At 43.6% G+C, this 26,515-nt stretch overlaps 2 protein-coding genes across 3 annotated transcripts; both read left to right on the top strand.

Annotated features, from left to right (window-relative positions):
* Positions 1 to 11,396: 11,396 nt before the first annotated feature.
* On the top strand, positions 11,397 to 19,587 carry LOC122778606 (PR domain zinc finger protein 1-like). Of its 2 annotated transcripts, none has more exons than XM_044040656.1 (7): positions 11,397 to 11,627; positions 12,828 to 13,088; positions 14,439 to 14,558; positions 15,485 to 15,737; positions 17,118 to 18,145; positions 18,237 to 18,365; positions 18,624 to 19,587. In XM_044040656.1, the coding sequence occupies exons 1-7, from the start codon at positions 11,601 to 11,603 to the stop codon at positions 19,179 to 19,181; spliced, it is 2,376 nt and encodes a 791-aa protein (XP_043896591.1). In that variant the 5' UTR covers positions 11,397 to 11,600; the 3' UTR covers positions 19,182 to 19,587. The 2 variants fall into 2 exon arrangements, with proteins under 2 accessions (XP_043896591.1, XP_043896590.1); XM_044040655.1 differs by having other exon boundaries at positions 14,439 to 14,573.
* Positions 19,588 to 20,652: 1,065 nt separating this feature from the next.
* Positions 20,653 to 26,178, top strand: LOC122778000 (XK-related protein 5-like). The gene is made up of 7 exons (XM_044039500.1): positions 20,653 to 20,918; positions 22,226 to 22,409; positions 22,627 to 22,811; positions 22,905 to 23,117; positions 23,416 to 23,585; positions 23,737 to 23,848; positions 24,044 to 26,178. Exons 1-7 carry the CDS (start codon positions 20,774 to 20,776, stop codon positions 24,952 to 24,954), a joined length of 1,920 nt encoding a protein of 639 aa, XP_043895435.1. The 5' UTR covers positions 20,653 to 20,773; the 3' UTR covers positions 24,955 to 26,178.
* The last annotated feature ends 337 nt before the right edge of the window (positions 26,179 to 26,515 follow it).

The raw sequence follows: 26,515 nt of genomic DNA, 5'->3' as shown, positions 1-26,515 counted from the left end.
TGTTCATTCTAAATTCCAACATTTAGAAAATAAATTCAAAGATCCATTGTTCCAGCAGGGGGTGCTGGAGCAGCTGTGATGTCGTGTGGCTGGAAGAAGCTCAAGTAACTGACACACGCACACACAGACACGCGCACACACACACACACACACACACACACAAACTTGTTTTTCTGTCTCCGTGAGGAAACCTCGTAGACATAATGCATCCCTAGCACCTTAACCATCACAACTAAATGCCTTAACCTAAACATAATTCTAACCCTAACCCTAAAAAAAGTGTCCCCACGAAGAGTATACATTTGTTTGGTCCCCACGTGGAGAGAAAAACAAGTACACACACATTTCATATTTTTTCATTACAAATACATAATGAAAGCAAGGCTCGTGGGAATCCATGTGAATGCACCTGGTGTCATAACACTATGCGATGGCTTTTAGCATCATAATGAAAAGTTAAAGCCCAAAAGTGGCCTGTCAGCCTCAATCAATCAGTCCTGACTCAACTACCATTATCACTGGCACCTACTCTTGCACAATGACTGATAGCACAACATTAAGTACACAGTGGCAGCATTTTTGACCCTGGAGGAAATGAGTTGATTTACTGAAGTGAAGGATTACTTTTGAAATAATTTCACAAATATCAATTATCTCTGGAAAAAAAGCAACTTTGGACTTGATATGGACTTGAGTCTCTGTCTTTAACAGGAACAGTTGGTTTTATGGCAAGCGTCTATAGAGCAGACGCAGCCTTGTTGTATGTGTTGTATTTGTCTCCGGTGATGCGACATAGTGGCTTTGTGTCATTCTTCAGCTATGCAGATAAGAGCCTTGGGACAGGTTTAATTACACAGCAGCGTCTCTTTCTGCTGAAAAGGAAACACATTGTTTGGATACCTCCGCTGATCAGACAGTCAGATGTCTTCCAGGAGATACCAGAGTGTTGTTACTTTCAAATTCAGCCCACAAAAGTATTGTAAGAGCTGTCACGCCACTCAGCCAGAGTTTAAGAAGCACGACGGGGGGTGGGGGTGGGGAGGCTCTTAACCAATGGCACGCTCTTGTGCAAAGTGAAAGTGGAGAAGGACACGAGCGGGTGCAGGAGGAGGAAAAACAAGAAATGATTTACATGTGTGTTTCATTCTTTCATTCTTCCACCACTTACCCTGTTAAAGGTTGCAGGGGGTGGGGGCTGGAAGTAATCACAGATGACATAGGACATAAGGCGGTGTACAACCTGGACAGGTCACCAATCCATCACGGGGGCCAACATACAGAGAAAAAAACAATCCTTCACACTCACAACTACGGTCACTTTTGGGTCTCTAATTAACTCCGGTGCATGTCTGTGGAGTGTGGGAGGAACCTGGAGGACCCCGAAGAAACCCACATGCACATGAACATGAAAGCTCCATATGAAAAGAACCTTTGAGGTGATGCTTGTGTTTTTCCCTGTGAAAAAGAATCTGAAACCAGTTGAATGACCCGCAACTCTGGTACTTTTTTTTTTTAGTACCTGCTCTGCCGATATATGTGATGTCGACAGACTGCCGGCCACTGACTGGTCAGAGAGTGTGGTCAAAGGAAGAGTCATGAGCATGACGTCCAACACAGGAATCAAACCAACCGCACAATGCCAAACTTTAGATTGGTTAAAAGGACGTAAAAATCATGCGTTAATCTCCAACATTTAGCAAGGACATTTCCTAAAATCTCAATATTTAACAGAGGAGTCTGGTATAGTTGACGACAGCACTGCCGAAAGCTGGCGATGGTGAGCCGAATCACAACCCGTATTTCAGACTGTCAGACGGAGTCTGTGCGCCGGTCATACAGGAAGTACTGACCCAATCTTTTTAATTAACTGATTCTAATGACTCAGTACACTGAAAACAACTGTTTTGTGTGTTTCATGCAGACATGCTATGATGACTCCACCCACGCTGAGGAGGTACAATAGTAATAATAATGGAAAATCATACCAAACCGTGTGCGAGTCAAGCCACGCTGGAACTGTATAGTGGAAAATTACCAATAGACTATTAATAGTGGAAAAGTTTGTAGGTGGATGTTTTGGGTCACAGGACAATCTCAGCCCTCTCCTCCCCCACAAGTCCATTCTTCTCCTCTTCCTTGCACTGGAGTCAGGAATACCCCTCTATGCAAAGGGGATCTCTTCCTGTTTACCTATGTCAGCATCAGATATGGGTCACAGAGCGATTGTCCTGACACCTCTGCTTCCCTAACACACACTGGAGCGGGGAAAAACATTGACAGTTTGAAGAAGCGTGTTTGTGCTTGCATTGAAATATGGACATTTTCTGCTCTTAGAGAGCACGGGTGTGTGCGTGTTAGACAGGGAGATGGGCATGAATTTGACCTCCTCCTCCCAGTTTTCCCCCGTTGTCCGGAGTCAACAGTGATCTGTCCCCCCGCAGTCGGAAGCACCTGTCTCTGTTGCTGCGGACAAAGAAGGATGACCACCTGCTGTGTTTCACCGCATGGGGTTACTACAAGGTTAAGTCATTCATAAATCTCCACAGCTCCACTCAGAGTAGCTCTTGTGAAGACCTGCCTGTTTGTGAGAGCGGAGAGGTGTTCCTGTTTTCCCCTCCTCCGTCTGACGGAATAATACAACTGAAAGGAAGCTGCTTATCGTGTCCATCAATGAGAGATTTTGAGACACAGCAATAGTAATCTAACATCACGACACAGGGCAAACCAGTTTACCGTGGCGAGATGAAACAATTTTCCCTGTTAGTCGATCTGTCACCTCGTTTCCAGTGATTCCTGGGGCTGACGCATGTTCACACGTCTTGTGCAATCATATTTGGATGTGGAACAAGGACGTGTTGCCACCTTATTCAATTATTAATCCAGCGCAGGTGTTTTTAAAATAGCTCCACTTCTCTCTCCACTTCACTCTCACACGATTCTGGGTCTAGTCTGAGCAAGCAGCACGTGAACTTACTCTTGATGATTGACGGTTTGATTCTTGCCAAATTACTACTAATTAAGCCTATCCAAAATATAAAAGTATCTGTTATTGCCCATATATTATAAACAGAGATAGTGTGCAGGTCTCTGTACTCTGTCGCTCTTTTAGGGGTCAATTTCAAACACTTTGTGATACATATTCATATATGGACTATCTCCACATCCATTGATGCCCCTTGATCAGTGGAATAAATTGGTTAAATATGAAAAACAGCTATGTAAATAAAACAAGCTTAACTCAACTACAAAAAAAAAGATAATTTGTGATGAGTAGAAGTAGGAGTAGAGTTGTAATACCTATGTAATGGGGAGGTAATAATACTGTATTTCTCTTTTGGTAATAATGTTTTAATAGTGTGGCGACAAAGAGAATATATTTCATTAATATCACGCTGAATCGAGTCAGACTTAATAATAATTACCATATCTATAAAGTTGAAAGTCCTAACCACATTTGACATTGTTATTAAAAAGCTGTTATTGGTAATTACCACCACAAACTGCCAGCATCAACGTCACCACACAATAAACATCAAATTGGAGTTTTACTTTATGTCACCAGTGAAATCTCACACCTCGTGTTATCACCGGTGGTAACAGATGTGCGACCGCAAAGCTCAGCCAAAAATCTACTGTCACGGCGTAATGATAGTAGTCTGAGGAATCCAAGCACAAGACAATGCAAAAGCAATAATAAGGACGCTCTTAAACTACAGAGGGGACAGCTTCCTGTCTGTTTGTCTCATTCGGCTGTCATTAGCCGAGGCCGGAATAACAGTCTATGCTCTGTCCTGTCCTGCGTGTGTGATGTGGTGAAGGGTCAGTCCAACCTGTCCCCCCTCAGATGTCCTCAGACAGCAGGATGTTATTGAGGATCCAGGCGGGGGATTACAGCAGAAGGCGGATGTGATCGGTGTAGCACAAATTATAGGAAATGCTGAGCGGTGTTTTGTCATCGCGCACGCTCGAGTTGGTTGTTGTTTGAGGCCGGGCCAGTTTCTCACAGTTTCTCTGAGTGAAAAGGAAAGAACACAAAGAATGCAGTGACTAATATCGTGTGTGTTGATAATTGAAAGAAGCACAGCTATTGCTTTTTTTTTTTTTTTAAAGTGAGGTGTGAAAACAAGTCTGGCGTTGTCCACCAGTGAGCTCACATCTGTCTGTCTCAGGCTGCCAGCGATGCCACATCTGAAAAAAAGATTCTCTCAGTGTCTATTCAGACACACACGTCACAGCGTCTTTCAGCGGCAAAAACATACAACAAGAGCCAAAATAAGACCAAGTCAATCAGACGGAGGCGACGCAAAGTGTGTCATTGTTTATGCCGATCATGTTGAAAGAGGAAGAGAGCACTCAGGTTACCCAAAGCCAACTTGGTGAAAGAGCCACGGATAAAAGGACAGAAACAGTTTTTAAATGCCCCGGAACGCACCGTGTCAAGCTTATACGGTAAAATGTAATATTTGTAAAATAAAATACCTTGTCTGAAAAAATTAAGAAAAAATTTATCTTTCAAGAATAAAGTCATCATTTTATGAGAATCTCGAAAGATTACGACCTTATTGTCATATTACGACTTTGTTCTCAAAATATTTTGACTTTATTCTCAAAATATTACGACTTTATTCTCAAAATATTACGACTTTATTCTCAAAATATTACGACTTTATTCTTGAAAGATTCCGACTTTATTCTCGAAAGATTCTGACTCTATTCTCGAAAGATTACGACTTTATTCTCATAATATTATGACTTTATTCTCAAAATATTGCAACTTTATTGTTAAAAGATTACAACTTTATTCTTGAAAGATTAAGACTATATTTCCGAAAGATTACAACTTTATTCTTGAAAAATTATGACTTTATTCTTGAAAGATTACGACTTTATTTGAAAGATTAAAAGTTTGGCCCTAAGACTCTATCGTAGTTTTTCTCTTCATCAAGACGGAGACACATTCATCTAGGACATTTAGCCGAGAGCTAAGTGCTAAGTGGGGCGGAACAAAGCCGGGATCTAAGGACACTTGGACCACAGTTGCAGAAGTGGTTTGTAATCACTGAGGTAAAGTCCGCACTGACTGGAGAACACAACACAAGTTTCCCTCCCTTGTCATTACACAGACGCACACCGCCAATGTGTGTCTGTCATCTCCACACGTCTCCTGTATTCAACGTCCTTGTCACTGCTTTGTCTTTGAACCTCACCTGCTTTGTTTTCTGGGTTTGTCTCAACCAAAAGAGAAAGACAGAAAAGGAGGCGGGAGGATGTGGAGGGAGAAAATGAACGTATCGCTTGCGTGCAGACGGATATTACCCTTGTAAAAGCAAAACAAATATGTGTGTGTGTGTGTGTGTGTGCGTGCCCTGTAATTTCACTGTTGACATGTGCACTTACAGTGGGGATCTGGGACCCTTGTAATGACTGGTGCAGGTAACACTGGAGACAGGTGGAGGATAGTGCTGTCTGACTGGTCCTAAAAGACAGTGTGTGTGTGTGTGTGAGCGTCAGCACAGACTGAGGTGTGCAGACAGACACAGTGGCACCTGGTGATGTCACTGATGTTGTCACCGAGTGGCAGTAAAGTTCCCCATTTGTAATAGACGCCATATTGTCTCCTTTTGTGCACTCGTTTAACCAGAAAATTATAACATATACAGCACTGGCATCAGTGCACAAGCCATATACACAGTGCGTATGTATGTATGTGACAAAAATATCATTTGAAACACGACGTTTGAACGTGCATATATACCTTTAGAGTGAGATGAGAAGACTGATACTTTATCTGATCATTAAGTATGAAGCTATACAGCCACGAGACAGTGTAGGTTATTATAAAGATTAGAGACAGGAAGTGTCCAAAGGTTGAAAGCAGAGATAATCAGTCTGCCAGAGGTACAGTAAAGGTTTTAATCTTTATATCAAGTATGTCTTTAAGCCGTGTCAGTGCGGGACACTGACAATGAAAACTGTTCATATACGATCAGCAACGATATGCAATCATAGCGCTTTGCTTGATACGGGGGGGGGGTTTATTAAAAGGGACAATAAATATAGTTTTGTCCACTCAGCTGTGAATAATTGAACAACCATTAAAGCGAGATCAGTGTCAGTGTCGGTTACAGCAGTGCAAGACGTGGGCGACACAAAGAGGAACGGACACAAATGAATATGCTGTATATTCATGTGGTTAGTGACATGTACACACGCGGGTTTGGACTTCCTGTCTGTATTTGGTGCCAGCATGTGTGTGTGAGTGGGGAGACAGAGAGAGAGAGACAGAGAGAGAGAGAGAGGAAACTCTATCCTGTGCCAAAGTGTGACAGCATGGATCAGGTTCATCCTCTGTTTGTTCAGCAGCCATCCAGAAATATGGCAGGAATCTGAGAGCAGCGAGCGACCAGAGCTGCTCCAGCCTGAGAGACAGAGGCAAAGAGACGCAGCAGAGAGGACAGTGAACACTGCTGCGGCCATCATTTACACGACCATTACACTTGAAAGAATCGTTTTGTGGTGGGGGGCGGGGGTTCCAGGTGGATGAAATATGTCAAGGTATGCAGCAGATGTGAGTGAGTGTGTGTGTGTACAAAAAATGCAAAATACTATGTTTGTGGGGACATTTTGGCCTGGTGGGGACATTTTATCGGGGCCCTCCAACTTTAAAGGGCTTTTTCAGGGTTAAGACCTAGTGTTAAGGTTAGGCACTTAGTTGTGATGATTAAGGTTAGGGTAAGGGGTTAGGGAATGCATTATGTCAACTATGTGTCCTCACTAAGATATAAAAACAAGTTTGTTTGTTTGTGTGTGTTTCCTTCCCAGATGGTACACCTCACTGTTGGTTATTATTAAAGTCTGCCTCAGTAATCAAGAGGAATAAAAAAAAAATTGTATTTAATTGAACTTGTGCGTGGAATTTCTCTAGTTTGCATTAAGCAAAGAACCAATAATGACATAATTGGGACTTAAAAATAACAGCTTTAGCTTCACATCTTGACACACTTTTAGACTGCGACTTTAATTGTAAGATATCAAACTACTTTGGTTACAAGAAAATGTGATCTAACACAAGAGAAGTTGAACAACATAACAACATAACCAGTCACACTGCTGACTGGTAAGAGTCCAAAAAGCACTGACCAGCAGTTAGTGAACGGCTGAGTACAGTGATAGTATTTGGCCTTTTTGTTTTTGCTCGTCATGTCTGTGGGTGGCTTTTGTGTGGAGGATTTGAGAAGACATCTGTTGTGATGTGCAGTAGCATTCCTCTCAGCACTGAAGCCATGATAATTACCTTCGGCCTGTCAACGGGAGATCATCCACCAGCGACGGGGAGATGGTTTGGTGGACGAGGTGGGTGGTGGCATCAGCGCGGCGCTGACATTTATTCACATTCACCCCAGAAATATAAAGTGTTCTGTTTAAAACACATTTATCAAAGGCTATATGGCCCCCTGTCATGTCGGCGGAGCACATGTGACCTCAAGTCGAACTGTCAGAGACTGGAGGAAATGTATGTGCGTATGAGTGAGTCCTCGGCCGCAAAATGAATAGATTGCTCGGTAAAGAAAATCACTTAAGGTAGCGTGAAATGGACAGGGAGGGAGACGAGGCTGACGGATAACGGCACTGTGGGAGAAAGTGAGTGCGGCGTGGGTGACAGTGGGGCGCAGCGACAACAACCAAGCTGTGATCGAATGTAAAACATTTCTCCTCGAGTCGGCCATTAAACGGCAACTGTGATGGAGGTGGAGGCTGCGTCAAACATGTCAGCTCAAATGGGTTATAAAATGGGCTCTGTCTCGGCTGTCTCGGCCTAAGATCTTTGTCCTCCTTCACGCGGAGGTGACAGGGAGGGAGTGGTGGCCGCCTGTGGACCTGCTGCGAGAAATGACCCAAGGCAGGTACAGACCCCAGACCCCATGAAATTACAGAGCGACAGCCACCAGTGTCATTTACGAAGGTCCTAAAGGCGCCGTGTTCGAGCAGCTCTCTGTAGGTGTGGGCTTTAACTACTTTCTAGTTACTGTAAAGAATTATTTCTTTCTTCTTCTGTTTCTGCCACAAGATCTGTCTCACTTAAGCCCTTGCACTTTTTATGCTGGATCTTTTTTTAGAGGCAATCTTGAAACATTTGGGGTTTTTTTGTGAGAAAGTAGAAGCTGTGAGGTCTGTTTCTGGAAATAAATGTTCTTTTTTTTCACCTGAGGGCTTTGGGATGGGGGAAAGAATAAAAAAGAGGTTTCCTTCCTGATCAGGCACTTAAGAGTTTATTTTTTTCCCGCTGGTTAATTTATGTTTATATGACGTTTGATTTATTATGAGTACATGCATGTGTGTGAATGAATGTATGGATGAGTGAGGGTGTCTACATATACATGTATATTATTTTATTAATTATGCCAATGATTGTCTTTGTGTCTTTTTTACTTATTTAGTTGTGCTCAATTTATTAATTTGTAATGTTTATTTATCTTTTTTTCTCGTTATTAATTTACTTATTTTGTCAAAAGTTTGTTATTTTATTTAATAGTTGAATTCATTTTATAGTCGACTATTTCTATTACTTTCGTTATTTATTTCTTATGTGAGTAATATTAGTATTGATGTCAGATCAGACCGATGTCTGATTTTATAAAAAAATGCATTTGTCTTATTGTATGCACAAGAAGGAAACAATAAAAAGTAAAGGTATTTGTATATTTTGAATGAAATTAAATTGTATTTAACTTCATGACGCTGAACTGGATCAATCTAAAGGGGTAGAAATCAAACGTATGCATAACTTGATTACAGCAGGCTGTGCATCCTTTGAAAGATGAAATACGAGATATGTCCTTTTGCAAGAAAAGATATATTCTCCGTAAAAGTCACATTTGCCACGCATTAACATCAGTAAATCATCAACCAACACAAATCTTTAGTATAAAGTCATTTGAGAGGTGATCAAGAGTAGAAAAGTGTGATATAAACACAGACAGTATAGGCAGGTGTATGCCCCAGAATGCTTCTTACTTGTCTCATTTACACTCCATTTGAACTGCAAAATGAATTTCAGTAAAAAACTCATTATAAAGTCGTGTCATATCGTCTCGTATCGTCTCGTATCGTCTCGTATCGTTTATTCCGGATGTATAACACACCTTGGTCATTTGGAATCAAGGGTATGCACGTGTCAAAGTCCTGCTCCCAACCATCTGTGAGTCAGTCCCACCTGTTAATATTTATAGTGTACAATAATGACTCAAAACCAAAACGTTTCAGATAGTTGAAATAAAGTACCGTACCTTAGCGCTTTTAAAGTGTTAAAACATTTTAAAGAAGACAAGGTTCAATCACAATGTTCAAAGTCAGATGCCAAAGTCAGTCAGTGACCCCATTGTTCCTCTTCCTAAATACATGTAAATCACACTTCTCTTTCTTTTTCATGTCTCCATAATCCGGCTCATCATCTGTCGCCCGAACAATGCCGTGTCAAATATCATGCAAGCCTCCTTCCAATTAATCACGGAGGTAGAGTGCAATCTACACCGCTCGCACAAAAAGATTGTGTTGTCACGACGGGAATTACTCACAGTGTGTATGGGTAATAGATGTAGTGATAAGAAGCTTCTAGATTGAGAGGCTGGATAGGAAGGGGAGGAGGAGGTGGGGGAGAGGTGAATGAGTGCTGAATAGAGGGTGATGAATGAAATGACTGAAGGCAAAGAGAAAGAGCGTAACACAGAGAGGGAGAGAGAGAGAGAAATGGATTTTAAATTACATGGTGGCTCTTGTCAGCAGCCGTAATTAGTAGCTATGGTCAGGTGTGGTGAGTGGTACAGGAAGCACGGAGGAAGGACGCAACGCCGCAGAGGAGCAGAGCCAGAATCACACTGTGATGGTGTAACATGAATTTCTCCACAGTGGAGAAAGTGAAGAGTCGTCAGTGTGCATGAAAAAGTCACGCTTGCATAAGACATAAAAGACTGCTGTTCACAGAGAGTGTGTGCGTGCGTCGCGTGTCGATCTGTAAATTTAGACATTCCATAAGCTGCTCGTCACGCCCTATGCTGCTTTTAGCGAAGTGGAACCTGGGCTACAGGTAAACCTACGACATTAAAACTGAAAGACGAAACACTGGGAAGAATCTTCCAACAGTACATGCATGTGCAGTGTTTTTTTTACTTGCTTAGTTCAAACTTTAGCTTTCATCACACAGCTTAAATAAATAAACTTTACTTACGTACTTAAATGATCAAAAGATCAATTGCTATCGTGCATTTTTCAAGTAAAAGAAACCAAAACAGCCCCAGTCCTGGTACTTTTGTGGCTTTTCAAACAATTAATTAAGAAATCTATTAGCATATTCATCAATAAAAGCAAAAATCATCAGTATAGCAACCCTAATTTTTTTTTAATTCTGTGGCTAATGTAATGTAATGTTTAATGTACTTTATTTCTATAGGCCTTTTACAACAACCCACAGGTGACCAGAGTGCTTTACAAAATAAGAGCCTTACTGACACACAGCATTAAAAACAGAAGGTAAAGACAAATTCATGAAGCATAAGTCAAAGCATGAAAATACCAATTAAAAAGACACAAGAATAAAAACTGTCACCACACTACTGGGTATTCAAGGCCATTCAGAATAAATGTGTTTCAAGTTTGGATTTGAAATTGTGCTCTTTAGAAGTAAGGACTTATTTTTTCCATCTCTCTGCACAGGCTCCAAATCGTCAACAAGTGCTTGTGCCGCCGAGTCAACACGAAAACAGCGCAGGGATATTTCTATCTGCAGCTGCTGCCTGTGATGAGGAGCTGGATATTAAGTGTCCTCATATTCACCAAATGTCACTTTGCCAGCTGCGTTTGAGTCACTTTTTTTAAGCTGGTTAGCACACAAGACGTGACTCCTGAGAGTCGTCGTTGCGTCGCCGCCACGTTTGCTAAACCCATCGGCAAACAAGATTTCCCCACCGTGACATATTAAAAGCTTAAACTGAACCGAAGTGAACTGAAATGAACTGACACCTTCTTTTTTTTTTTTTCACACCACACATGCACTTAAGTGATCTCATCCGCTGCGGCGTCCATGACGTCTGAACACAACGCAGGTATGTCTTCTTCTCACCTGAACACGACAAAGCGAGCGCGGGGGGGGGAGAGGGGGGACTGTCAGAAACAAGTTAATGTATTTGTCTGATCCGGACATAGCTGTGTGACACCCCCACCTGGAGAAAGCAGCCTCACACCCCGGGGGCAAGACAGTGACACACACTCACACACTCACAAAAACACTGTCCAAGGAGGAGTCATGGGGCAAAGGGGAGGAGGGGGGAGGGAGCATGAGAGGAAAGGGGAGTGTATCTGTCTGTCTCTTTCTATTTTTCTCTCTCTTTCGAACACACACACACACACACCTTCTTCCCTCCTGTTGTGTAAGGGGCAAGAAAAAGAGTCATACACTGTGAGTGTTCCGTCAGTCACACACACACACACACAGGTGCTCAGGATACTGAGGTTCACTGAGAGACAGAGAGGAGACGAGACAGAGGACAGCAACTGGTTGCTCTCAGACACTCAAGCTTCCAGGGAGGGCACGGACAGCCTTCCATATGTGTGGCTCCTCTAAAGGCTTCACAGTAAGTGTGCATTTCTCTGAAGTCACTTTTCTTTTGCTTTTTTTTTTTCACAAGTATGGATGTGAGTCTTTCAACCTTCACCAGAGCGTTCATCTTTTTTCTTTTTTTTTTACTTCTTCTCTCCACCACTGCATGACTACAGTGAAACCTAGTGTCAAACCAAAAAGATGAGGGCACTTTCTAGAGTCGACCTGTTCCACGTTCTACTGCGAGAGTCACAGCTGTGAGCCTTTGACTCATGTCTCGATTTTCAGAATATATTTTCTGCTGTGTCACCGGGTTCAGTAGTTTCACACTGAGTTACCACACTCATCACACGGTCATTTTTGAGTCAGCTGTGGTGAGAAATAAGTTGAAACATCATCTGTAAATGCCTCCCTGCACTTTTATTTCCATTCCTATTTTTTTTTTTATTATTATTCCTAAGAACAAGCTCACAAATGACTCTGTTGTGTCAGTGACACCTCAATCTGAGTAAGGGGAAATTCATTGTATTATTTAGGCGGACTTAACGGAATATTTGTGTACAAATACATGCGTCCAATTTGACTTTTTTGAGTTGTTAAGCGGAGCTGCACTTCAGTGGTAATACTCAGAACTTCTATCTCAGATGCAAACTGAAAAAGAAGAAGTTAAAAGTATCTACCACTATCTTCCTCTCTTTTTCGTGCGTTTCTCTGTCACCGCTCCACTCTATGAGCCAGGGAACTGATTTACAAGAATGACAGCCAGGCTTCACACGAAGACAAGGACGAACAGTAAAAGGAGAGAGAAAGACACTGTCGACCTGGCTGAGAGCCAAGTCCCAGTCATTCGGAGGAAGTCTGCTCGATTCACTGGAAGTGCTGGTTTCCTTGTGAAAGTGGTCCTGCTCCGGGGCTGACATGCACAGGAACCTCCCTCGCAGCCTAGGGGTTGTGATTTGGACAGTCACAGGATGTATGGGACAGTGGGGGCAATGGGGCAGCAAACGTGAAACATTTCACTTTGAAGTTTGTTTGTCTGGTAGTAGTGGCTGATGGAAAAGTCTCTCAGGAATCTAAGTTTAGCTCCATTTCAAAAGATGACTTCCCTTGAAATTTCGTCTGTTGTTTGACTGGTCTTTCCCCGAAATTGTAACATAACTGCAGAGTCGTAGAGAGTTGTCTATTTTATAAGAGATATAAGACATATTTATGAACGTATAAATCTGTCCTGTAGGCCTCCTCCTCGTCTCAGTGTGCCACAGCCATGTTAACCACAGAGAGGTCACCGCAAAGCACAGGAGTCGCCGCCGCAACGATGACAGAGACACAGGACGTAGACATGACACTGTGGAGCGAGGCGGACTTTGAGGAGAAGTGTACGTACATAGTGAAGGACCAACCCCTGGAACAAGCCTTTGAAAACCACAGGAGGACACGAGCCGAGAGATCCCTACCCAGAAACCTGGCCTTAAAGCGCCGCCACAGCTCAACAGAGGTAAGATCTAATCAACGTGTCTACATGCCGCGTAGTCGTTTTATGTTTTTGTGCTACCGCTGACTCCTTACGTCACTCCAACTTCCTTCCATGTACTCATCCATCCTCAGGCAGGAAGTACTCGGCATGTTGTTGTCTAATTTCAGCCTTTCCTTGCCGCTGCGTATGTGTTTTGAAGCAAAGAATGGGACAATGGCCAAGACCCTCAGCACACAGCCTAAGGTCCCAGTGATTAGTAGCTACTTTAGATTCCAAACTCCCTTTGTCCCGGCACGCAATTACACCGTAAAAAGCAAAGCTCACAAGCTGGGACCCACCTTCACGGGATAACACAGGAAACGATGTCCCAGATTAAGCATGTGATAGTTACAGTGGAGGATAGTTTATGTTTAACTGGATTTACAAGTGATAAGACATCACAAATGAGATGAGTGCGGTGAGCATATGATGAAAGATTAACCCGGTGTGGACGATTAAGGAAACAGAAGCAGTTTCCTTAAGTAAGATAAGGTTGGAGTCTTTGTAGATTAATGATACTAGTCAGGTGAGACAAGGGAAAGTAAGCCCATGGCGTCTGCACCGGAACACCTGTTATACCACTTCTTCACCTGTTATCCCAAGTTCTGTCTGGAGTCTGGTGAAGACCAGAGAACAGCATACGTTACTGTAATCTCTGACACAATGGCACCTCATATGGAGCAGAGAGTTAAAACCAGAGAGATCGAGGCTAGCAGAATGACCTGGAGATAAACCAGACACACAGCGGTCCATCCACCTACATACATTATGCCAGTATTGTGACGAAAGAGAGATGAAAGAGAGAATATGTTCCCATTGCTTTAGGGCGATTGGAACACAGAGCTCAAGGTGCAGTTGCATGGTCAGGGTGTGCCCATGACACCTAATCCTCTGCCCCGGAGGCCTGAAACAGAGGGGTGAGTTTCACACCTGCAGGTAGCAGAGCAAGAGTAGTGGTGAAATTTTAATATGGTAGAGGAACCAAAGATAACACAGGTGACTGGTGTATAAAAAATTCAGCATGGGAAGGGAGGAACTCATTCTATCACACCCGTGCAAAATTCTCATTTTCTCTGCGCCAACTTTGTCGCGACACTCAATAGGAGCTAATTGCCCAATCGCTTGTATCCTCAGGGCATCATTTTCTGGTAAATTGCCCTGATCCTTTTGGTTAATCGCCAAGAAACAGGCTTAGGGATAGAGGGTCAAATAAGAGGAGGAAGAATCTCATCCCTCTAATTATGTTTTTCAACTCAGACTGTGTCTGGCTGCACGCTAAGGTCTCCAACTTGTGAGCTACTCTGTGTAATGACTCAGTGTCCTTCTTAACAGGTGCTCGGAGTGACCAGTAAAGAGCTGATTCCCAAGGGGACCCGTTTTGGCCCCCTGGTGGGGGAAAGCTACACTGATGAAACACTGCTGACGGGAGCCGACAGGAAGTACTTCTGGAGGGTGAGTGAGCGGCATGTGAGTTCCTAAATTTTGAGACTGTGCATGTGAAATTCATCGCGTTGCATTTCAAAACCCTTCACATCCTGTAGCATCTGGAGACACTGCTGAGGCTGTGGTATGGCACAAGTGAACAGTTGTGGTGAATGACATCCTGAGAATGAGTGCCACTCCGTCTGCCAATGCTTATGTACATTCAAATGTCACTGAATGTGTTTTACAAGTGCACACAGTGTTTGACGATCCTGTGCTCCCTGAGGTCACATCACACGCACAGCTGTTTGGTTTCAGTGACGCAGCGTCTCTCTTCTATGTACGCTTCCTTCTGCCGCGGTATTACTGCCGGTAAATACGCCATACACATGTCCGCACTTCACCAGCCTCACAAACTCTCACACTGACTAAGCAAGGAAGTGGCTTTGAGCCTGAGAACTGTGTTCAGCAGCATCAGGACATCTTCCATTACACACAGGCGTGGCGTGTAATGCTTCAGTTTAGAGTCAGCAACCTTGAAATCATGCAACCCCAACTTGCAACAGCCAACACAGACAATCCATTTACTAACTCAGCCGTGACTCAGGCGACAGCACAGCATCAAAGAGGAGTTTTGTAGATCTACAGACAAGGAAGGTAACTTTTTAAATAAGCTGAAACCAAAAGGCTGCTTAAAAGGTCAGCAATCATAATCAGACACTGATAATCGGTGAGCGTATCAGTGGGCGAGATACAATACATAATACTACAATCCAGTCATGGATATACTCATACCTGTAAATGACTGGTGTACCACAAATATACACACAGTATTTACCATAAATGCATCAGGAAAGCTGTGACATCATGGCTTAAGACTCAGCGCGGCAATGTTTCATCACTCACTCAACTGTCCTCATCTTTCTCGTTAACTATCTGCTTCTCTCACATTGCAGATCTTCTCAAAGGGGCACTTACACCACATCCTGGATGGTTTGAATGAGGAGCGGAGCAACTGGATGCGCTACGTCAACCCGGCCTGCTCTGTGGAGGAGCAGAACCTGGTTGCGTGCCAGAGTGGTTTAAACATCTACTTCTATACCATCAAACCACTTCAGCCGGGCCAGCAGCTACTGGTGTGGTACTGCCCTGAATTTGCCCAGCGCTGTAACTACCCTCCCCTGGGGCAACTGGTTATTGATCACATTGGTGAGTATGTATGTACTGTATGTGTGTATGTAGTCGTAGAGAGGTGTAAGGACTAAGTGTTGCTGCAACAGGAACAGCCTCTGAGCCCATGCTTTGAGATATATCTGGCATGCATTGTCATCATGGAATAAGGCTCCCGATCAAAGAGCTGGCTGACTGACACACTCTTTGTGCAGGGGTTTAAGAAGTTACTCAGTCACACCCACAGCCCCCTTTGTTCAAGTAGGACATAAAGGAGAAGAGAAGAGTCCCGAAAACAGAGAGGCCCTTTATCCAGGTGTAGGTAACGCACATGAGTAAAATGAGATCAATTTTGGGACTTAATGCAGCTCTGGCAGCTCATTCACAAACATTTGGCTTTCATTCACAAAAACAATTGCCAAGCTTGTGGTGAGGCCACATACGCACACACACCAAAATACAAATTTACACATATGCTCTCACACACAGGAGTTTGTCTGAGGTGTTGACAGCATTCTGGCACCAAACCCCCTTATTTATTTGGCTCTTACGGGGGAAGAGATGTCGGAAGTGCTCCAGTGACTACTTGAACTTCCTGACAAGGCAACCCACTGACAGATTGATATCTCACTGAGTGTCTGCCATTTGTTTGCTGAGAACTGGGGAGAAGGGGGAAGGGTTACACAGAGGAGCATGCGGTAGATAAGGGTTGTGCTCTGTTTCTGTGGGCTAATGTTTTACACCCAAGAGGAGGTGTGAATGTATATGGACAGCTACTTCTGTGTTTTTTCTTCCTCTGTGTGACAGCTTGTGTCTTTTCCATTGCTCCTTTTGACTTCTTTAGGGTTACATTTGAAGCATTTGCTGGTATGAATATATAGATTTGGATCCATGTTGTTTGGACCTTGACTTGGGCCTTGAATTAAGAGAAAAATAAACATTATTTATGTGTGTTAGCTGATAAGTTGGCCATTGTAGTTTCCAGTTTATTAAGCATCTGTTAGGACTGTCCCACTTGTAGTAGAGAAAGCATTAACTGACCAGCCCTCTAATGCATTGACTTCTGTCCTGTATGCTATCTGTGTCCTGATCAAACACCTATTGTTTCACATCAGGTGTCCTGTTTCATAGAGTGCCAGGAAGATGTCTGGTAGACAGACACACAAACCTGATAAGAAATACACATGGTTATCTTTTAATCTTTAAAGCATAAAGAAACTGGTTGGACTAGAGCCGGTACGTTTGAAAGTAGAGATGCAAGGGGATTTCAAAAAGGGAGACGTGCATGATCACGTCAGCATTGTAGATCTGATGTGTCACTCAGTAGAATGACGATACTGTTACGTCTTCTGTACAGCTAAAAATGATTCCACCTGTTTCTGATGTCACACCTTTATTGTTTTTCTTTTTGTCTCGCAGAGCAAAGTCAAGCACAGGAGAAAAAAACAGGCAAAAGAGGACACAGCGTTTCAGAAATCCTCCGAGACGAGCCGTCCAGATCCCTGACTACCTGCCCCAGACGTCTGGACAGTCCTTTGTCTCAGAGCAACCTCTCAGCAGTTTTTCCCCTGTGTCCTCGTGTTGTTTATCCAATCCAGACTAACTCAGAATCCATCCATGGCCAAAGATATGCACCTCTACCGCCACTTCCATCCCGCAGCCCTCCAGCTGCCAAAAGGCCAGCTCTAAGTCGCCCTGTCCCCTCCATTTTGCACTTCAGCTTTCAGCACAGTCAAAGCCCTGTAACTGCCAAACCCTATGAAGAGCCATCTGTGCCAGATCAAGTTCACTCTGCTCTGAGGCACGCGCCCTATTACCTGCCTCACTATCCACTTGGCCCTAACGGTGTTCTACCTCATACATACCCATTCTGCAGCGATCGTCTGAAACCTCACGCAACACTCTCATCTCATTTACTGCCTTTTGATGGTTACGCACACCTTCTTCATCCTTTGACCAACAGACACAAAGACTTGACGCTTGCACTATCCAGTACCAAACAAGACCTCGTTCTGTCACCAACTGGTGACCACAAAGACAACAAGGACCTGACATCAAACAGGACAAACTACCTCTCGATCCCCTCCAATTACCTCAGAGATTTCAAACACTCTGCTTTAAGCAAAATCCACTCAGACCTCACAATACCCGCCACATCCAGTGCCTCATCTATGGTCACTTTAGTCCGTGGAGTGCTTCCCTCTCTTGCACCTGGAGGATGCTCACCACCAGTGGGCACAGCTGCCTCAGCAGACTGCCTCCCTTCTAAACCCACCTCTGCTTCTCAGGGCAACACTGAGGTAGCAGTAGACCTCAGGAAAACAAAAGGAGGAGGGCAGATCATTGGCTACAAGACCCTGTCTTACCCGCTCACCAGGCAGAATGGAAAGATCCGGTATGAGTGCAATGTTTGCAAAAAAGTCTTCGGGCAGCTATCCAACCTCAAGGTTAGTCACTCTTTGCCGTAGGTGGTGCCAGAATGACATAGTTCCTCTAGTAAACGTAAAGACGTACTCACCTCTGACATGCTGTCTTCAGGTGCACCTACGAGTTCACAGTGGGGAGCGACCCTTCAGGTGTCAGACCTGCAACAAGAACTTCACCCAGCTCGCCCATCTGCAGAAACACTACCTGGTTCACACAGGAGAGAAACCACATGAATGCAAGGTATGGCTCCTGCTGTTAAAACACTTTTGGGGAACATGTTTGTTTGCTTTGGTTCTGAGTGCCAGATAAGAATATAAAAGCCAATCTTACGTCTGCTAGTAAGCTAGTTTTGATTGGATTATATTCTGGTGACACAAGAGTTGTTTTAATGTCCACAAATCATCCCCCAAGTTGGTATTTGACACAGATCTTCATAATGTCCCAGTGGAAACAGTTATTTATTCAATACATTTAATCTTTTCCTTTTATTTGACACAGGTGTGCCATAAAAGATTCAGCAGCACGAGCAACTTAAAGACCCATCAGAGGCTACACTCTGGCGAGAGGCCTTACCAGTGCAAGCTCTGCCCGGCCCGCTTCACTCAATTCGTCCACCTCAAGCTCCACAAACGTCTCCACACTGGTGAACGAGCTCACCGATGCCCCCAGTGCCCCTGTGCCTATTTCCACAGCTGCAGCCTCCAGGTGCACCTGCAAGGCTTCTGCCCCGTCTCTCCTTTGGCCTCCCGCACACACACACCCGAGGAGCTGCATCGGGTTAACTCTGAGATCCAGAGGTTTGACATGAGTGAGGCAGCGGACCAACTTGAGGCCATGGCGGCAGAGGCTGAGATGGACAATGGGAATGTTACTGACCTAATACAAAAGATGGGGACTCACACATCGGGCCACCAGAATGACACCAGACTGGAAACTGAGCTGAGTTTGTGCAAATCAGCAAAGGAGTTCTCTGGCATTCAGATACATCATGGCAGCCCATTCCCTCTGCATGCAACCAGCATCAAGCTGGAGTCAGGCTGCATATCAGAGCCGTAAAACAGTCTTGCTAATCCAGCCATATAATCCTTACAGGTCAACTCAGCAGCTGTCTGTTACTGCCCTATTTGAAGTAAAGCCTCATCTCAGGCATGAGTTGCCGAGCCTACAGAGAATCTGCTGCTGCAGAAGAATGAAAACGTAATGGCCGTGCAACCACTGACTTGGTTGATTTCATGTCTACATCTCCCTTAATTTATTCTGTTACTATTCTGTTATAAAATTGTATAAAAACACATTTGTGATATTTTTACTGTTTGTTTGTTTTTTTTTAATTTGTGTATCTAGAGCATCACGGAACAACTTAACATGTGAACACACATAAACATAAACAACATTTGTTTGAATTTGTGGTTCCACTGTGTTTGTGTATTTATGGCAACCAATTAAAGTGATATTTACTGGACAGGCATGACTGTGTGTAGCGTAAGTGTTCCAAGTAATCACACAGAGGAAAACTATGTTGTTTGTCTGTCGGCTATGTACTTGCCTTTGTGTGAGAATGGCATAGTGTGCTAAACATCCTGTTATGACTCTTGGAATTCGCTACGCCAGTTACTGTCAGCTCTTCAAACTGAAGAAACAACAACAACAGCAGCAGCACAAATGACAAACTTGTACTCGCCATCAAATAAGAATCCACCTGCAAATTGTGCACACACACTCCACACACCATATTTAGTTTCAGTATTAATCACACACTCTGAAATATAAAGATGGTACAGCTGTTAGATAACCATGGCAACACGTCTCTGTACACACAGGATGATTTTTATCGCTTCTAATATTTAATATACTTTTTTTTTCTAATTATTTTTGCGTTCATATTCGGGCCACATAGCAGAGTAGTGGTGAGCACTGTGTTGCCTCACAATAAGAAGGTCACAGTGAAAGTTTCCAGACACAGACTGTGTGGAGTTTGCATGTTCTCCCAGTCGGTGTGAGTGTGGGTGTTTTCTCCCACAGTCCAAAAACATGTAGAGGTTAATGGGACACTCTATGTCCATAGGTGTGAATGTGGGAGTCTTTGCCCTGTGATGGACTGGTGACCTGTCCAGGCTGTACCCCACCTTTCGCTCTATGAGCTCTAGGCCCCCACGACCCTCATGTGGAGGATAAAACGGTAGACTATGAATAAATTAATGTTGATATTATAATATAATATAATCAAAAACATACCTATTTTTCAACCAATGCCAAATTGTAACGTACCCTAGATGGTAAGGACATACCAAAATTGCATTTTTAATGCAGGGACTTTGTTTCTATGTAATATTACCTGAATATTTCACAATTATTAGACATAAGGTAGTACTATAATAAGACTTCCCTATAACCATACATTTTGGCTAGGATGAATAAAGCGACAGCTATCCATGAGGGCAGGTCAGGTGTGTACAGAGAACGGATGCCCCTTTAACACAGCGCGGTGACGTCACATACTTTGACAGGGGGGCAGGCAGCAGCGGGAGAAGAAGAAGAATGGAGCGGATGTATGCAGTGTGAAGGATGCCCAGGATAACAATGTCACCACCACCGCCACCGCCGCCGCAGCAGCCGCCGCTCAGCTCTCTCCGCAGTCTGTTCGCCTCATGATGAACGCTGCCGGAGCGGTGGCCCGCAGGATGCCTCCCGCGGCCCGGCGGAGGAGGAGGAGGAGCGGCTGCTGGATCGCCTGGTGCCAGGCCGTTCTGCTCGGCGTGTCGGCGCTGGTGATCGTGGCCGAACGCAGTGCTCGTAAGTGGGCAGGTGGAGAGCCTGTTGTTTTGCAGAGTATCCAGTCTGCACGGGGTGCTTTTATATTGGCCGTAACGCATGGAGCAATGCTGTTGCTCAGCCATGATGCTTCGTACGGGAGCTGAGGTAGTTAAGCTGAGGGACACTATTGTGGTGATCCTATAGTAAAGCCGTTACTACTGAAACCGTGCAGCTTTTTATTGAAAATGCATGGCAATGTATTTAATTATTTATTTCAACATAGATTTTTTTTAAATTGGGGCCCTATGATTTCAAGAGGTCACACACACACACACGTTAAATATGATAAAATGAACAGTTCATTATTCATTAAACAGTAAAGACCTGACCTTGACACGTGTAGGTAAAGCTGCACACTATGGTCAAAAGGGGACGGTTATTTTGACATTTATTACAGTTGGGATGTAACTCATAACTGGAACAACTATTTTTTTTAAACACCAATGATTCAGATCATGATGATTGTTTGTCAACAAACAAAACGTTGTTTTGCTCATCCAGAGAGCAAGCTCTTGGGGGGCTGTTAACTTCCTGCAGTACTGCAGAATTGCATCATAATGCTGTTTTGCCACATGTTTTATCTTAACCATATAACTGCAGTGTCTTTCTATTAGGAAATGTAATTTTGTCATTGTCATTTTTGATTATTTTGTGAAGCACTACTACCTGTAGGTATAATGGCAACTTTTACATCTTTCTTGCATCAGTATCTCAAATATACTGTAACTGTATATACAGTAGGTGTTATTATATTGTTTTTGATGTTAATATTAGTCATACTACTCAATTAATACCCAAGCACTCGAGTGCTTTTGACACTTGGCAGCGCAGGGTAGCACAGGGTGATGATTCCCTGACTAAGCAGATCCAGGCCAAGGACAGGATACATGAGAAACAAGGTGACTGGATGAGCACAATGTCTTTGTTCTCATCTGATACTCTTATTCCACATAATTCCTGGAATTATACCCACATCTGTATGTAAAACACAGCTTAAAGGCACATTTTAAAAGGTGATTTGTGATGTAGGCTATTAGGAATCTCAGAAGAGGACAATTAAGGACAATTTCTGAATAGGATCTTCTTAAATGGATGGATAATTTACCCGAACAAACTGCTCTAGGACTCAAGAAATCCTTCACATGCTGTATTTTATGGTTTTCTGTAAAGCCACATTACTTATATCAGGTGATAATTATAATAAACACACAAAACTCTAATACTTCTTTTCCATCTGTGTTTCTGTATCTCCCGTGATTGCTTGTTTGTGTGTGTGTATGTGTTAGTGATCTACTGTGTAGGGTTTTACCTTTGGAACGAGGAGACACAGTGGGCGGGCCTCACTCTCGGCCTCTTTCTCCCGGGGACGGCGGTTCAGCTGCTGAGTATGAAATGGTACCACGATGATGGAGATGACAGGCGATGCTACCTCTCTGTCATCCACGTACTGCACTTGGGAATCTTCAAAAGGTGAGATCTTAAAAAACATCATCGTGTCACCTGCATATTTAGAGAATTTACTGCAGTGTGTTATGGTGGGAAAAGAAACATAAGTGCAATAGGAACATTACCTGATATCATACTTCATTCCCATCAAAGTTGCATGCTTCATTCTGTCACTGAGACCTTTCCCAATAGGTTGCCAATCGTTGCTGTTTTGTCTGTCTTTGGCCCCCTCTACTGGTAGGTTGTGGGACTGTATGAGAATGGTGTTGCACATGCAGGGCTCCGTGGCTCAACTTGGGGCTGCTGTCATGCTGCAGGCAGATGTTGCTGCGCTTTGGCTCCTGGAGGCCCTTGTCCTCACACTGCCCCAGACCTTGCTGCAGGCCTACATTGTGGTGTCCACCGATGTGGGCTACACGTCACCAGGTAAAACTCATAGCTGCTTTATTGGCACTAGATATTTGGAACAAGCCAGTTGTTTTACACAGTATCTTAAATTGGAGTCTTTTTTTCCTCCAGTGGGTTACTGCTGTGGTTTGTGTGTGCTGTCCATTTCCTGGGCCTTGGTGCTGTACAGCAGAGCCAGTTGTCTGATCCGACCGGGCCACCTGGCCATGCCTCCGGCAGCCCTGCTGTGCCAGCTGGTGTGGAGGGCGGGCATGCTGGGTGCCAGGGTGACTTGTCTCATGTTCTTTGCCAGGGTCTTTAACTGGTGGGTCTGTGGAGTAATAGGTGAGCATCAAAGACACATTTGCTGACGCTTACTAAAGGAAGAGAAATTCTGATAAAAAAAAGTGGTCACCTTATGTTTACTGTGTTTTTAAAAAAGAACTAATTGTAACGTTAACTTCTAAGTCTAAGTCATGTAGAGTCTTTTACCAGCGTGAGTCAAGCAAGTCTCAAGTCCTCCTATGTGTGACTTCAGTCAGACTCGACTCACGTGACTCGAGTCTATACACTACTTGATATGCTACAAATGAATCCTCTATCACGCTGGCACCTTCAAGTCTATTTTTGCATTGACCTCCAGGTTTCCACTGGCTTACTGCCTCCTTCTGGTTGGTATCGCAGCAGCCAGACATTTGCACTGGCCCATGGTGTTGGTGTGCGTTCAATGGCATCATGGGACTTGTCCACGTCTTCCTCTTTCTCAACATCAAAGATGGGCCGTCGCGCTACCGGATGGCCAGCTTTTATGCAGTAAGATATGACTTTTCATATGTATGTATTGTTGTGTTTAATCCTGTGTTCATTGTTTGCAGCGTCATTCTCCCCTCTGTGTCCTTACAGTTTTTGGTTATATAAAGCTGTCTGCAGATGACTGATGATTTGACCCTCTCTCCTCCCTCAGTTCATGTTTGTAGAGAATGCTACCCTGTTACTGGCCGCCTCCGACTTCCTCAGTGAAGCATCGTGGGACAGCATGACCCTTCCCACCACTGTGCTGTGTAGCTTTCTCCTTGGTGAGTCACTCTTTCTTAGCGTCACTTGTTTCAGGTGTTTTGACAATTACACAAGTGTCAAATGAGTTTGTTTCCGCAATATGTGAGTAATGTAACCCAGTGTTGATTCAAACATGTACTGTACATTTAGTACAGATTTACTAAAAATGACGAAGAGGAGTGACATGAACTATTTTCTGTCCCTTTGTTTCCTAGGTTCTACCTCTCTTGTCCTGTACTACCGGTTCCTTCATCCCAAGTCAACAGAGATCTCACAGGGTACGAACCACAACCCCATGGGCAACACATGCATAGAACAGGGGGAGTCCTCCTTCTCTCTGGGGGACAAAAGCCTGCCAGCTCCCTCCATTCCAAACCATGGCAGCTTCTCCCTCTCTGGTGTGGCTGGTACTTTTCTGGAGCACCCAGGAACATGTGGAGGGCGGCCGAACAGCTCCTGCCTTTGCTACCACCACCACTGGCTCTTGATCCGTCTGGCTCTCAAGACAGGAAACCTGGGAAAGATCCACAGAGCGTATGGGCCCGGTGGAGCAGCAACCATACTGGACATGGAGGAGTACAACCAAGAGTTTAAGAATAACGAGGGCATGATGATCACAGCAGGAGGCAGCTGTGAAGGCATCACCAACTCTGAGTCTCAGGGGAAAGGCTTGGCTCCACTTTCGGACTGCAAGGACGAGTTCCAGAGCGTGAGTGAACCCTCATCTACCGAACAACCCGAAGAAGAATTTGACAGTCTGGAGATGGAGAGCACACCATCATCAGATTTCAAACGCAGCTCACCAGAGGGCAAGTCTGTGTATGGAGACAGTCCAGAGCCATATTTCTGCCCCACAGAGTCGAGTTCCACACTGTACTTCAGTGCCGACCCTCAGTCTCCCAGCATTGCCAGTAACTCCCGATTGGACAGAGACATAGGAGGTCTGGAACACGGGGTTTGCCTCAACTCCATCCCTAGTGATTCAGCCCTCCACAGAGACGTCCGTGGACTCATGGGCCGTTTTGGCCAGCGTTGCACTTCTACACCTAAACTTGACTCTGGAGTGCTGGACTCTCTCGAGTGTCCCCCATCTCACAGGTCCAAGAAGGCAGCTCATAATGTCTAGAAGGGACGAGGACGATAACTTCTAGCTTTCACACGAATCAGGGAAAGAGTAACTGCAACTTATCAACATTAAAGGAGTCCACCAGCTTTTTTTGGGAGGCTGCTTTTTTATCTCCCGAGTGTTGTAGGTTGAAAAAGCTATGGATATTTCACCTCTAAATGCTTATATACAGTATTTAATACACTGTGGGCATAGTATATGCAAAAAATTGGGATAATGCTAAGCTAACCTGCACTCTTCCCATATCATTAAAAGGGGATGCTGGACAGGCAGTAGTGACACCATCAGCAGTGTTTTCATTCAGCAGCTACAAGCTAAATAAAGAGCTCATTAGCCTTAAGGGTGGCGTATGAATTTCACACACACACCTTCTATTTAACACGTTTTTCATTCTTTTTGGCAGCAGTTAGTGACAAGCAGATGTATACTGTGCAACAAAAGGAACATTGGTCACCAGGCTGTAATAAAACATTAAGGAAGAAGCCATGAGTTAAACCAACAAACACATATGCAGCTGCTTTACGATCACCGACCTCTGATGGGTCTGTATTACATACAGAACCTACTGTTACTCATATATAATAACTGCCAGCAATTATGGAGATAAAGAAGTTACTCTTAAATCAAAAAGGGGACAGGACTATTCTGATCCTTCAATATTTACCATCGCAGAATTAGTCAGAGCTTTGTTGGCTTTGTAAAAGCACAAGTATCTTTGGTATCATGTGTCTATTGCTGTGACTTTTTTTTGTTATTACCATAAAAGCTTAGATAAAAATAGATTGTATTTTTTGGTATAACCATCTTTACTGCGTTGCTTTGAGCAGGGCTAGTATGCCAGCCTGGCAAAACTGTGTGTGATGTTTTAACATTATTTACATGTGGACCATGTATTTGCTGAAATGTCTTTATTTGATGAAATATTTAACAAAATGTTGCAGGCATTATCTTTGAATTCAAATGTTTATTGTAAAACTTATGTGTAAAATTATGCTTAAGAAACACTAATAGTGAGTTTTTATGTGCTCTTTTTTTGCTGTTTCTAAAGAGTGAATTCATCTTTGTTCTGTTAAAGGGATGAAATGCAAAAAAGCAGTGAAATGATTTTGGTTTTTTTCTCTTGTACCTACATGACTGCCTACATGACATTTTCAACTGTGAAGTGCAAGGCCACTGGTGGCTTTATAAAAGCAATAAATAGCCTACATATTGGGGTGACTGGAATAAGTGTGTTTGTTATTATTACCTCTGCCAAGCCACCTCTGTGGTTGTACACGAACACCAGATTTTGTATGTTAAATTTGAAAAGTACAACACATATTTGAAATAACATTTGTTTGAATCTTTGTCTCAATGTTCAAAAAAGGAAACTACGTACAGGCATTTTTTCCCCATTCTCTCCTATTTGGTGACAAAGACGCTGATTCCGCGGCTTCCTGCAACAGCACAAGTGAAAGGGCTAAATATACTACTCTGATAAAGAGTTTTTATTGAAGAGATGGGTGCAAAAAGTTGTTCTTGTTAGGTTTGTTATTTCTTAACTTCAACCAGGTTGTAAACA

Source organism: Solea senegalensis, linkage group LG12 (assembly GCF_019176455.1).
Source record: "Solea senegalensis isolate Sse05_10M linkage group LG12, IFAPA_SoseM_1, whole genome shotgun sequence".
Taxonomy (NCBI): domain Eukaryota; kingdom Metazoa; phylum Chordata; class Actinopteri; order Pleuronectiformes; family Soleidae; genus Solea; species Solea senegalensis.
Note: the sequence above shows the minus strand (reverse complement) of the source record. Positions and strands in the feature narration are given on the sequence as shown.